Raw genomic sequence first — 15,040 nt, forward strand, 5'->3', positions numbered from 1 at the left:
CCCCTCCCTCCCCTGTGAATTGGATACATGCTGCTGGGTGAGTTTTCCATCTCTAAGGGTGTCCAGGAGACAGGTAAATCTGTATAAGCCTTCTCCCCCTGCAACAACACATGTAATGTTCTTTGAGAGGATAATTAATGATGAAATTCTTGAGACATAAAAGCGTGTTATTCATCTTAAAATGTAGCATTTTTATAATCAAGTACCTGCTTACCTTTTATTTTTGTTCTGCCGAATGGATCGTAATTAGCATGATGAAGGGTGGTTTGTAATGAAGGGTCTGGAGTGTGGTGCAGTCCTGGGTCTAATGGACAATATAAGATCAAATCTAATTGGTAAGTTTCCTTGAACCTCAGTATTAAAAACAAAAAGGAGATTAAAGGTGAAGCAGCATTCATCTTGTACAAAAACTCCTCTTTAAAGGTAGGTGATGCCAATCCAAATTGTTGTTTTTAATTTTAACTTTTGCTGCAGAATCATATAAATAATGAATAATATAAAACTTTACCCATCTGTTTGTTAAAACCTTTCCTTATAATAGCTTTGTGGAGGTCTCTTAACACACACTTGATGAGTAGGTAGGAAGCTGGAGGAAGCAGGTGTATATGCAAATGCTGGAGTGCATGTCTGATCGTGTGACGTCAGTAAACCTCTTCTGTATTGTTGTCCATTCCCTCGTCAGTCCTTGAAGGTCCCTAAAGGATATGCTCAATGGAGAATCACTGTATATATACACTGAGACAGGAAGTATTGAAATCTGTTCTGTGGATACCAGAGTGTTTTCATCAGGCCTCCAGGGATCTGTCTGTTCTTTCTTTTTGTTTCCTTTATAAAGAGGCTGTATACACACTGCATGCACCAGGGAGTGGAGCATGGATGCAAGTAAAGAGACCACAGTGTGTGGACATTTCACTGCATTGTATGTCCTTACTAAGAAAACATTAGTATGAAAAAAGTGTTTTAACTGACACACTGGTTCAAAAAGTATTGGTAGTTTTTCAGCGTGTCTCCACATACACTGTTTTTTATTCTGTGTGTGTAGGTCTCTGTGTGTTGTGTGAGACAGATTAAGTCATTTTGACACAAAGCTCTTGGTTCAGCATTTTCCCAAATTGCGTCTGTATTGTCTGTGCAGCTGCCTGTTAGCTTCTAGGGAGTTTATACACAGTAGAGCATTAGCCGAGATCATTGAATAGCAGGTGTGATAGGTGAGGTAACACTTGAGTGGCTAAAAAATATATATATCCCTCAAAAATATTGGACAGCTATGTACGGCAATCCAAACAGGACATTTGACAAAGCGGCATTTCGCAAAGAAGAAAAAAAAATGACATTAATCTGAACGAGAGGGATGGGTTATTGTTTTTACAACATAATTTCCCGATTATTTGAGAATAAATCCTTTTAGTGGGTTAAGTACATTCTTAGAATAAGTGAAAAAATTGATTTAACTTCTGTTTGACAGCCTTCACACTGTAAAAATAAGAAACTGTAAATGTATGCAATCATTTAGGGCATTCATAATTAATATCTAATTCTTAACTGTGAATTATTTTTCATTTATTTAATATTAGAAATGTATTAGTCCGGACAAACTTTTTCTGTTGAGATTCCTGGAAAAGGGACAAAAAAACGTTGATTCAAGAACAAAACTCTGATATTAGATCAGTATACAAACGTCAAATGTCCTGTTTGGATTGCCGTACGTAGCTGTCCAATATGGCACACCAAGCATCGCTAACACTCTGAGCCAGGGCCGTTTCTTCCTATAGGCGGACTATGCAGATGCATAAGGCCCCCGCGGCCCCTTGGGGGCCCCCAAGCTGAAAGTAATTTTTTTTTTTTTCATCCAAAAAAAAAAAAGTATAATTCATACACAAAAATATGAACAAAATTGGTAGAAGCGGGAGGGCTGAAGCATAGCTTATGGAAAGTAGCCCTCCCGTGCATCATCCTAATACAACATCCGCATTATTGCGTCAAAAACGTATAGCAATTAAGGAGTACAAAGAAATAATCAATAGCAGTTTCAACTAAAAACTAGATATAGGGTCGTTTTCTGCACATGTTAATAGCAGTTTCAACTATCTTTTTTTGGAATATAAATATATACATAGGTACACATGTGCTTGGCAAATTAATAATAATAATAATAATAATATATGCATAATTGCATATACACATTGTGAACACTTATTTTCAAGTGACTTTTTTTACATTCATATGTTCACGCTGTGGTTTGGAACTGCTTTTGAATATTATTCGGCATTTTGTTATGGAAAATGTTGTGCATAATCAGTACTGTTTTAAGCTGTACTATGTCAACACATTTTAATATATTGAGTTTTTTAAATATGGGAGTTGTGTGTTCATATTTACCAACACCACAGACTGTTCGTAATACTTTTTTTTGGGATGTTATTATTTTTTGTAGATTTGTTGAGTACGTGTTTCCCCATATTTCGGAGCAGTAGTAAAGGTAAGGGAGAAATAGACTGTTATAAAGAGTATTTTTTCTTCAAGAATGTTCTTAGTATGATACAAAATACCTATTGTTTTTGACAATTTGGGTTGTACATAATTTATATGGTGCTTCCAATTGAGTTTTTCGTCAACAAGCAGTCCTAAAAATGTACATGCACCAACTTTTTCTATCTCGGTATTGCAAATCCATATAAAGCAGTCATTTCTACTCTCAGACTTTGTATTGAATAACATGTCATTTGTTTTGGCCACATCAAGGGATAATTTATTAACTGCAAATCAGTTACATAGTATTTCTAATTCTGCATTCACGATTTTAACAAGATCACCAAGATTATGATGGGAGCAGAGAATTCAAAGTTCAGGTTCAGCCTCACTATATTTGGGCATAATTAAAATTAGCAATCTTTATTTGTAGACAGCCAAGCCCCCTCCTGTGTTCGGTGAAGCATTACATGCTTAAAAATCCAATGTAGGATATAAACACAACTAAACTGCAATGATAGCAAAGCTGTGGCTTGTGTTCTTGGGGTAATAAAGTCCAAATCATTGTTGGGCTGTCACCCAATGAGTGACGTCTGAGGAAGATGAAAAATGTAAATCAAACATTGTTGAGAAAATGATGCATCTCTTGCATTTATTGACATAGAGGAGCCTTATTGTTTACCTTTTTAATATACTTTTTGTAAGATTCAATTGCTTGGTTTTCGTGAAATTAGCCTGTTTTCCTATTAAAGTGTAACAGATTGATGCATCTCCACAGATCATCTTAAAGGCTTCGGAATCCACCCCATTGTAGTTAAAAAACTGTAAAAACTAGGGCCCCCAAACAGCATCTTACATAGGGCCCCCAAAAAGCTAGAAACGGCCCTGCTCAGAGCTAACCTGTACTGGAGAGAGTATGTGTAAAAAAGCAGGAAATAAAAAAAAGGAACTCACCTTGTGGTAAACCCACAAGAGAAAAAGCCTTTGAGCTCCATACTGCTTCAGAAATAATCCTTGATGTGGTTTGGAACATGATATGGCGTTTAATCACGGCAGCATTAAGCTGTATCTGCCGGTAGAATTCTGAGACCTTTAATGTTTAATGTTACAATAAAAATGTGCGCAAAATGTTCCCTAACCGGGAATATCTACTTTTTCCCTTCAAGTTTCGTTATTAGAAAGCTGGTCTTGAATTCAATTCCAAGTGGCATTAAAGAAAAGTCATAAAAGTAACTTAGTAAAAGTATGAACCCTGTAAAATGAATGAAAATGTAGATTGAATTACATGCCAGCCAACATAATCAAAGTCACTGGCCGTTTCTCAATGTCGAGTATACGTGCTGCAGAGCCACTATTATTATTTATTATATTAAGTATACTACGTCATCGAGTGGCGCCGAAGGACTGTTTAAATGCATGTTAAATGCCCAGCATTCAGCGCCACTCGATGACATAGTATACTTAAAATAGTGTCTCTGCAGCAGGTATACTCGACATTGAGAAACGGCCACTGACTTGCTGGTGAACATAGCTGACCATTTAGCAACTAAAGAGACAGATATTTCCCCGAGATGTCAAATGGAAAAACCGACCTTGAAGAGAGTAAATATTGGACTGACCTTGACTTTCATTGATATGTAGGTGTCGTATTTATAGCATGGACTCCAAAAAAACAGGCATTGCAGGTATAAAGCTTCGGTGAACGTGAAACACTGAGAAAAAGAACAGGAACTGGGATCGTATGTCAACGGTTGCTGTATTGTTTTGTATTTGTATACGTTTTCCAATATTAATACATAAAAAAACATCCATTAGAAAGTGATAACCCATAGAAAATGCAGCCCTGTTACACCACAGGCTAATTAACAGTTGCCTAAATCCGCATCCAACAGTCTTGTCTGAGTCATGTTTCTAACAATTTGATGAAGAAGTAGTCCAATATGTATTCACCATTTTGGTTTGGTTCCCATCAACTACTGAAAAACTATTTGGGACTCTTGGCTTGCCTTGATGCTTGAATTTCCCCACCAGCGACTTGTTTACTTCAGCTCTCTGTCATTTACCGCTGGGCTGCTGGAGCACGCTCAGCCTGTCAGAGCTGGAAACCGCTGCCTTTGGTTTTATATGTGGGAGTAATAAGAGCTTCGGGACCCAGCCATACATTCTGTGTGAAGGTCAGAAAACCAAAATAATGGGCTCAAAGTGTCAGAAAGCTGCATAGAGCTGCAGAGGTGGGTTCTAATTCCTAGGTACTCTCAGCACAACTGCTCATTATTTTACATTACAGGGTCTGATTTGATTCAAAATATAAATATTGCTCAAAGCAAGTTTATTCTCACATTGATCATAAAGGCTGCAGTGAAAATGACTGGCAGCCACTGGTCAGTGTAAAGAGCATAGGTAAGTAAGTGTTTCTCAGGGGTAGTTTATCATCAAACAGCCAGCCAGTTTCACTCTCAGTCGTATTGTATATGCAGTATGAATCTCAGGCCTGGAGGTGAAATATGGAGGAGCGGGCAGCGGCGTTGAGTAGCTGCAGCTCCGAGGCAGAATCAGACAACAGCTGCCTCCCTCTATCAGTGTTTTGATGTGCTGTGTGCGTGCTTGTTTGTCAGCAGTGGATGTGTGTCTGTGCACTGGATGTGTGTCTGTGCACTGTGTAGTCCATACACACCCACATGGTTGTGTGTCTGCATGTGCTTGTGTGTGAAGAGCACCTGTTTGACCCCTGCCATGGGCCCAGGCTGATAACGTCAGCTGACACATGGTTGTATGTTTGTTTACTCATGCAGCTTCTGGCCCTCAGTGTTTTTCAGTTTCATTGATTTGATAGAGAGCTTGTTTCTATCTCCTGGTAATATGTTTACAAGTGTCTTTCAATACAAGCTTGTATTGTAAAGTGAAGACACCTTTTATCTTTCCAAAATCTGATGCCCAGATATATTTTTCTTTTTTTTAAATTAATCATGGGTGGCTAATACTAAAGCTGTGAGGTTACTAACAATGAGTATGGTTGTATGGAGTCTTGTGATAGCTCAATCAGTGTAATAATAACAATAAATACTTGTTGGCTTATTGCTGACTAGCTCACCTTGCTATATAAGGTTACATGTGTTATTTGTATTAGCCTGTAAATAGCTAATTCAATAGCCAGGAACAGGACATAACTCATTATCTTTTCATCCGTTTGTGTAGTCAGTCACAACATTTTCCTTAGAGATATCATGTAAGTGACATTTTAAGCATTAGCCCAACTTTCTCACTTCTATCTAGAGCTGTACAAATTAGTCAAATAGAGGATTTTCGGACAGACAAAACTAAACATTTAAATACATTACCCTGGTTTTTGGGAAACTAGGATGGGCATTTTCAACTGTTATAGACCAAACAATGAACCAATTCCTCGATAATAAGTAATCATTAGTTTCTGCCCTACTTCTTCAAGCCACCCATTTTTACATGAACCCTGACTTCGATGTCCGTGGTCTTTTTGTGTTGCACCCTCTGAATGGAAAAGAGATTGCTCGTGTGTCTCTTAACAGCATCGTTAGCTGTGCTCTCTATACTCCGGCTCCAGTGTCATACGACCTCTTGTTTTTTTAATGGAGATACTGTGTACTGCAGTAGCTGAAACATCTGCTGACAACAGGGAAGGAAAGCTGAATGTTATTTAAAAACCCTCAGATACTCACCAACCGTATGTTCGTGGTTTGTCTGATAATGGTCTGTCTGCTGTGTGTAAAGCTTTTCAAGGATTGTGTTTGTCTTGCGTTTTACACAGACCTTGAGGGTTTGGTTTAATTTACAGCTAATTCAATTCATCGTTTTGACCTTAATCTTTAAATCATTTTTAAACCTGCTTCTGGTTACTGATCTCCAGATGGATATAATCATTAGTAATTCTGCCTGTAAGGGGGGAATGAATGAGAGACAATTGTTATATTTGTTTTTTACAGCTATTGTGGGTTTCCAAATGTGGTTCTAAAACACTAACAGTAAGCATAATGAACAGTATACACACAGTTAAGACACATTTAATGCTTTGTCGTCCTGAATCAGTGTCATCTGTTTCACTTTTTGGCAGAAGTCGTGGTTGCCAGTGTCAAACACTGATAAAGTATTTTAGCTGCATGAATGTGAATGCTTTTCCCTAGTAACAAGAGCAGCTAAGTAAAAAAAATGTGTTGTCTGGCTATATTTGGGCAACCATCTGCCTTATCACTGTGCCAGAGGGAGAATTAAGCCCCTGCTCTGAGACCTTGTTTCGTGTACACTCCTTTGTTCTGCAGTGATCTGTTCCAAATATTATTTACAATAACAACGACACCAATAAAGTTGCCTCATTGACGATCCTTCTTCTCCTAGCATCTGTTAAAACGCGCATCTCCCATGAGTGTTTGCAAGTGCTGACCCGCCCCCTCTATTGGTTGTGTTTTGCAGGAGATCAGGAACATGCACAGCGAGCAGCTGATGGGTATACGGCGAGAGGAGGAGATGGAGATGTCGGACGATGACATGGAGGACCCCCCCGACAGCAAAGACTCTGAGGACTCAGGTATGCAAATGTTGTCGGTTCAACGCTTCTGTCAACATCACAGGCCAAGCAGTGATCCAGATCTTCAGAGGAGGCAGCTGTGTTTGACTGAAATGACAGTAATCATCCCCCAAGCATCTGACAACCAGCTGACAACTCCACATGAATAAAAAACAGATTCAAAGTACATCAAGATGCTGACACCACTCACGCTTACTGAGTTGATGTTAAACATGACTACTTAATGACCAACCCAGTCCACCCTGGTGTGTGTGTGTGTGTGTGTGTGTGTGTGTGTGTGTGTGTGTGTGTGTGTGTGTCANTTCAAATGATAATAAACATTAGCATAAAGCATACTTGTCCACTCATATGTTGATAAGAGTATTAAAAACTTGAAAAATATTCCTCTAAGGTACATTTAGAACAGATCAAAAATGTGCGATTAATTTGCCATTAATCGCGATTAACTATGGACAATCATGCGATTAATCGCAATTAAATATTTTAATCGACTGACAGCCCTAATAAATATAGTATAAGAATATGGCAATTCGCCTTTATTGATAGCATACATTTAGGAAAAAGAATTAAAAAACGAATATCCGAATAATGAAATTGAAACCCGAATAGTTGGCCAACGAATGAATATTCGAATAGTCGAATATTCGGGTACAGCCCTACCGTGAAGTTGTTTGCCTGCTAGTAAACCCAAAGCAGAAGAAGAAGAAATGACGTCAGCGGCTTCATTTGCGTAATCTTCCCTCAGGGACTTATTCCGATGTGAACGCAATCTGTACCTAGTTCCATGGGGGTACTAAGTTCTGGCACTAAGTACGGCAAAGTACTTGGTGTGAAAGCGGCTAATGGTCTTAAAGTTCTTCTAATCTGTTGATGTTTAGTTTTCAGTTTATTTCAAGGAAAGTGATTAATGAATGGTGCCCCTCCTGGTTGAAAGCAGCTCAAGGCATCATCAGGACAAGCATTGATTTGTTTGCTGTGGGAAAAACTTTGCATTATAGGGTAGGAACATCTTGGTCTATTGCAGCAATATTTAACTGCCTCAGAGACCCTTGTCTTTGATGAACATTGTCAAATAATGTATATTTGTTATTTTTCATTTGTTGTGAAGAGCACACCTTCATGTATAATGCAATAAATTCTTTTTTATATCTTAATACCCACATTTAGTTTATTATTTGGAAGACCCAGCAGAATCCTCCATTTCTCTTCACATTATTACTTTTGTCTTCTTTTTCTTGAACTTGAATCACTGGATATTTGTCAAGATTAAATTGTTATTTCAGTGATATTACAGCAATAATTCAGTAATATCATATTTGAAACAACAGCCTTTGAATGCTCAGCATAATTAATTTGTTCGTGAGAGTTGCCAGGGTTATATTTAAACTAACACAATGTGGCTTGGCTGTTCATTTACAATTCATTATGTCAAAATATTGATTCTGTTATTAATAATTATGTTGAATTAAACCTATAAATATGTAACTAAAGACAAATGAAATTGTCTTGCTGAAATTAGGCCATACATTTGTAAATCAAGCAGAAAAGGTTTGCCTTTTGAAGCAAAAAGCCGTACCCATCTAAATTAAATGAACCTTTATGTTCGTTTGTCATGAATTATGTTCATGAAAACTAGATTTTACGGTGTTCGCTCATTTCCAAACATCTCTTCTCCTGCTTGGATAACTCTTTGCGTAAAGAATAATCTTTCTGAACTGGAAAGCGCTCAAATTATTCAGCTTTTTGATAACTGGATTTGATGTTTTCACTTTTCTGCTTTACATGAAAAACAAAGGCCATATTTGTACCCGGTTGAACGTTTTTGTATCTCACCTACATCAGAGACCATTGTATGAGACTTGTCTCATGAATTATTGATATATTATCATGTGAAATTGAGTATATCTTTCTTTATTTTAAAAATGATATCCTTATAATCCTCAATTTTACACACTGATGATTATTCATAAAAACAACTTTCTGTAACTGTAACAAAACATTTTAAATGTACTCCCCTAATCTAATGAAAAGCTCAATATTTTTTACATAAAACAACACAAAAGGCTTTTCTATAACTGCTTATTTGCTTACTTTGACTTGAATCAGCATTGGCTGTCAAAATCACTTTTAGATTCGCTATACCGTGTCTCTTATCTCACACAAGCTTGACACATGTGTTGTCCGCTTGGAAAAGATACCCTCATTGGATAACATTGATATCATCTATTCAAGTTTATTATACAAAAACCCTTTTATATCCATGTGCTGAAATGTATTTGGTTGACAAGTGTGTTTCACAAATACAAAATAACTACTGCACATGCTTCAGTGAAATGTGCCCTTATAAAACAGCAGCAGCTCATGAAAGGGACTAATGGATTTCTGAGAGAGCAGAAACTGAGGGACAGCTATAATATGTAGTTCATTATAACCAGGATAATTATCAGAAGACAGTGGGCTGTCACCATGTGGACTGCCTGAGGTTTACTGTGCAGTGTTATTGTGCGCTCTCATTCATTGGAGTCATTAAACCAAATTGTGTCTAATGAATAGTAATAGGATCACAGAGGGGAACATACTGCAAACATACCCATTCTGGCATCTCATTAAATACCAGTGGCTAAAATAATATTTTAGAAGACTAAACAACAACCTCATGTTTTTATATCCTAAACCACAATCAGTATCCAAAGGTATCTCCCTTTTTCTTCAGTGTCATTCATTTATACATTAAGGGTGTGACAAAATAATGATACACAATTTGTATACATTGCATTTAAAGGGGCCCTATTCTGCAAAGGTTCAGGTTCATATTTGTATTTACTGTAGTGTCGCTACTGTGACATTTGTACATGCTTTAGTTTTCAAAAATGTATTTTTTTACCTGGTGCATCTAATCAAGGGCTTCATTAGTTCAGGTGTGATTGAGCTAGAACACACATACGTTTGATTGCATGTTAGAAACATGGCAAAAGTCAAAATAATGGTCTCAAAAGATCAGAGAAAAGATCATTGCCTTGCTCAAAAAAGGAAAAGGATACTCAAAGATAGCAAAATCACTGAATGTTCCTAGAGATACAGTTTGCAAGCAAAGTTTGCAAGTTCAAAGTTAAAGAAACGGTAGCTATACTACCTGGACGTGGCAAAGCTACCTGATGTTTCAGTTTGAACAGTACTAAGCACTGAAGGGCTCCATGCACGGAATCCAAGACGTACACCACTACTGACCCAAAAGCACAAGAAAAGTGGGCTCCAATATGCTGGTGTCTGCATCACGTTTGCAGCAGGTCAAAACAGCAAAAGGGTGCTCTAAGTACTGAAGTTACTTGTCGTGAAGGGGTTGAATGCTTTTTAGACTGCGGTATTCATTAAAAGTAGCATTTTTTGGTTTAATTTGGTTAAAAACCCTTGTATTATGTGTCTCACTGAAACAGTTATTTTGTCATTTGTTTATTGCAAACAACTAAGAAATGGTATGTTTTTCCAATAAACCTTATGAGCAATGGGGCTTGAATCATTCTGATTGCAACTGCACACTCGCTCCTGAGTCATGTACAGCAACATCGTTGTTTTCTCTTCAGCGAGCGCCCTGGCTGAACTTAAGTGTCCAGCGCCCTCCACTTTCCCACTCTATGGTAATGTGGCTGTTGACATTAAGCTCTTATGTCAGAGCTCAGCTTCGCCACAATAATATCAGATGTTTAGCTGCTTCAAATGTATCAAACCGGTGGTCATGAGGTGGCTGAGTGCCTTTGAAATAAAAAATACACTGGCAGAGATGACTAAAAATGAAAATGATTGGCATGTTTGGCAAAGCTCCTGGGAGTAACTGCCGCACAACAAACAAACAGCAGCCTCATAACTCTAGCATGAGCGATAAATCATGTTCAAAGGCTTTGTAAATTCTAACATAAATCACCTTATAGTAGCAAATCAAAGATGATCAAAACCCTTACATCAGTTTCTTCGGGTAAGCATGACAAAGTATTGTGTTTGGAAAGAATTGTATTTGCTCATAAGCTGGACCACCACAGAGCACTGTTATCCTCAGTGTCTCATCTGCACTGCTAAATATACAACAGAGACAAGCAATGGATCATTTATAGAGATTCCAAGGTTTAGAGAAAAAAGAAAAAGCCACATCTTGACATTTCCCCTGCTTACATCCAAGTCTGCATGTCATTTTCATGAAAACAATGTTAGTTCCCTTTGTAACGCTACATGAAAAATTACAAAAACAAACCTTGGAACAAACCAGCAGCCGTGGGGACTCGCCTTTGTGACAGAAGAGCGGCGCTACGTAGATGAAACAATAGTGTTTATGTCTCTGGTGGTTACCAAAGCCTTCCTGCAGTGTCTAGTTATGCAGCGCTGTACAATTAAATGTGTCTAAAGTCTGAACATGTAATCAAACACGTGAATGAATTGCATGGCTGTATGGTAAACTCTGGTGGACTGTAAAAAGGCATTTACTCAAGTACTGTAATTAAGTAACATTTTGAGATACTTGTAATTTACCTCGGTATTTGAATGTAAGGCTCCTTTATACATGTACTCATGTTATATAGTCATAGGTTACCCAGCAGCAGTATGCACATTTACAAGCTATGACATTAATGTAATAAATCATCATCCAGTATTTAACATTCGATCCTGAAATAGGTATTTACCCATAACTTTAAGTAGATGTGGCTCTGCCCTTGAAACCAAACTAAAATGTAATTTTAAATTGTTACCATATAGTCTATCTAAGTAATTAAACGTCGTAATTCTAATTGAATGTTCTTGTTTGTTATTAATAATATAACCAACATGTTCTATCCAGTTATTGTACCTGCTGGGTATTCACAAGGCAGTTACCCAGACAACCTCTCTGTATACATTATTGCAATACATTCTCCCAATAAAATATTCTAAGGCACCTCACACAATAAAACAATGTGTGAAATCACTCATATAAATCAAAGAGAAATGGTTTCCCCTGCTCCAGATGTTTGATATGCTTTAATGCACTGTTCCATGTCATTGTTTTTTTTTATTCAGCTAAGAGAGATCTGCAGTACCACTGGGAAACTTTCCCGTAAACAGTCTCTGGTATCGTTCAGGTATTCAGATCTGTGTCATTTTATTAAATATATTATTAATATATATGCTAATGCACAATTTGAATGTACTTCTTTAATTGTGTATTCTACCATGGCTGCTGCTTGATATTAAAAAACAAAAACATCATTGTTCTCAGTGTTTCCCCGAGGTTTACTGCCTTGGCAGGGTGCTGCTCGGGTACCCCGAAAAAAATGTTCGGGGCACCCGAATTTTTTTTATCCTCTGGAGCAGAGAGAGGAGCTGTGGATTATTGTTATTGATATCAATAACAATAATCCACAGCTCCTCTCTCTGCTCCAGAGGATAAAAAAAATTCGGGTGCCCCGAACATTTTTTTCGGGGTACCCGAGCAGCACCCTGCCANAGATACATTTCTGCGACTTTTGTTTGTTTGTTTTTCATCATGCCAGCAATCTGATACTTTAATAAAAAAACGATTAACTACAACAAAAAGCCGATACATTGGTGTTGAATGGATTTTTTTCAAATTAGTTTTTTGACATGTATACTTTCGTTTTTGAAGAATCGTTTTGTTATCTTTCACGTTTTATCACTATCTTTCCTTCTTCACACTTCGCCGAACCTGAATAGTGAACTTAGGCATTGTTCTGATTACACAATTAAAAGTTTTGGTGTGGGAACAACTAGGTATACAAGATTTTAAATTGTGTTGAAGCCTCACTTTCTCACTACGCCGCGGATGTAGCCATGTAGTGGCATAACAATGTACGCACTGCAGGACCAACCATTATTTTTCATTATTAATAAGATGAGACTCCTATAATTATTTAATTATTATCGTGTATATCGATACGGGCAGTGGAAGAAGCAGTTGTGAGGAAATCTGCCGCGACGGAGGCCGCTGAAAGTATAAGGGGTTACTTCATCTGATTTGACTACACTTGAAACCCAGAAATAGTCGATCTCAATTTATATAGGCAATACATCCAACGTGCCATTGCAAGCCTGAAGGGATATAGCCAGCTTGCGTGATTGAACTCTTTGTGAAGATGTGAAAACAACTTGGGTTAATGAAGGTTTTTCCCCTAATGGCCAAAAAGCTTTATTAGGACACTAAAAACTGTGCGAGCAAATACGTTTACTACTCACAAGGACAACAACAGGCTTTACACTATAATTTCGGTAGGTTAGGAATAGGTTTTTTTTTACGAGATGCACTTAATTGTTACAGATCCTTATGCTTATTGAAGGGAAATATATTAAAGTTGATTATTAAAACATTTTTGGAGGGAAATTAGAATGAAAGAGTGGGTGGATTATACGTTGAGAAAGAACAGAATGAGCCCCTGGGAGGAAAATGGGAACACCAGAACAATGTTGAAGTTTGAAACTGTCTCTCCCGCCGTGCGTGAATCATAAGATGACCCAGAATGCTGTTTTTGGGAATCTGATGAGCTGTAGAAAATAAATGTGTCGTCATGTATCTCGACGGCAAAGTATATCAACTGTCCAATCGCCCTTTTGTTTACTCGGATGATTATTTCTTAATTCTACTCATGCTTTGAAATCCTCATTGAACTAATTTCTTTCCTATTAAAGTTGCAAATTAGAGGGGGTAGCGTTCACTTGAGCAGAGGGTGACCCAGAAATGAACTTTCATTAAAGGCATAACAAGGAACAAGTTTCTCCCCCCCCCCTTTTTTTTCATTTTTAAGGAAACCAACGTATAATAACAGGAAGGGTGTTTTCCTTCACACCTAACCTGCCAGTATGTCTGTTTTTGCAGGTTCAGGGGCCTTCCTTCAGGTTCAGCACTTGGTTGTTCAGCTGCTGCTGTCTGCCACACTCTCTCCAGCTCTGCCCGTTTTCTTTCAAGTTTCTTCCTCATTGTTTAACAGTTGCTGCAACCCAAGGACAACAGTCAGTAATATATGCTATGTGGAACTACTAACCGTGCAATGTTAACCTTCGTACGGCACAAAGCAGAGGAACAATGAGCATTGTGATTTATTATTATTATTATTGATTATTCATTATTAGCATTGCAATCCCGTCATCGTGGTAATTAGAACTTTCGGAAGCAATTACCTCGACGTGAATTTATATCTTAATAACATTTTGACAGAGAAAGCAATCATTGTATATTTTCGTTTTTATACTCTACCGTTCAAGGCGTTTGAAAAGGAGGATTTTTCCCCACTATCCTTTGCTATAACGCCACATCTCTCTCCATGTATGTTTTTCTGATGACATTTTTTTTTACACTCATTGGGGTTATTGATCCGTTTGCCTGTTGAAACAGGAACTAGGTGTGAGAAGCTTTGTAGCTCAGTTGTCTGCCATAACCATATGGAAAGATTCCCCCGCTGCTTAATTTCAACAACGAGGAGTTCCTGAGACGCGGAGGTTTACAGCCAGGAGTTGTCCTCTGTAATGGCAACACTCACGATTCCTATGTGTTAGGCATATCGCTCACAAACTAGGAAACAGGTTGCGAGGACCGCTATTGAACACTATTTGCAATGTTGTGCTGTCTGCGTGACACAGCACACCAGTTTCATTGTCTTGAAATTGCATTTATTCAGCTAATCTTTTCACAAATGTAAGAGTGAAGGTAATTACTCTGTGTAGCAGGAAATGAAAAGCAGGGGTGTTACATGGATTCTCTTCTTAACATCAAGCATTTAATTTCCATTACTGTGAAGGATGGCTAAGTTAGCACTTGAACATTTCCAGAAATGGCTCAATGAGTGTTTGTTTTAGTATTTAAAAGTGAGCTTAATCGTGTTTGGAACTTTAAGGGTTGTTCTTTAAAAGGTGGAAAGGTTGGCGCACATGTAGTTTAGTGAAAAAAGAAATAAATGTGACCAAAATCCCAGATCTCGGTGCAGCAGATGAAAGTGTTGCACTGTAAACGGTAAATGTGTGGATGTTAAAAAAATACTTCAT

General features: G+C 37.8%; 1 protein-coding gene across 1 annotated transcript in view; it reads left to right on the forward strand.

Annotated features, from left to right (window-relative positions):
* LOC104964524 (ecto-NOX disulfide-thiol exchanger 2-like) overlaps positions 1–7,243 on the forward strand; it is a 40,448-nt gene extending 33,205 nt beyond the window's left edge. The window contains exon 7 of the mRNA XM_010793335.1: positions 6,910–7,243. Within this exon, the coding sequence (XP_010791637.1) occupies positions 6,910–7,173 (264 nt within the window). The 3' untranslated portion in view covers positions 7,174–7,243. The remainder of the gene's footprint in view (positions 1–6,909) is intronic.
* The last annotated feature ends 7,797 nt before the right edge of the window (positions 7,244–15,040 follow it).

This window comes from Notothenia coriiceps, unplaced genomic scaffold (assembly GCF_000735185.1).
Source record: "Notothenia coriiceps isolate Sejong01 unplaced genomic scaffold, NC01 NC01_scaffold00037244, whole genome shotgun sequence".
Classification (NCBI taxonomy): Eukaryota; Metazoa; Chordata; class Actinopteri; order Perciformes; family Nototheniidae; genus Notothenia; species Notothenia coriiceps.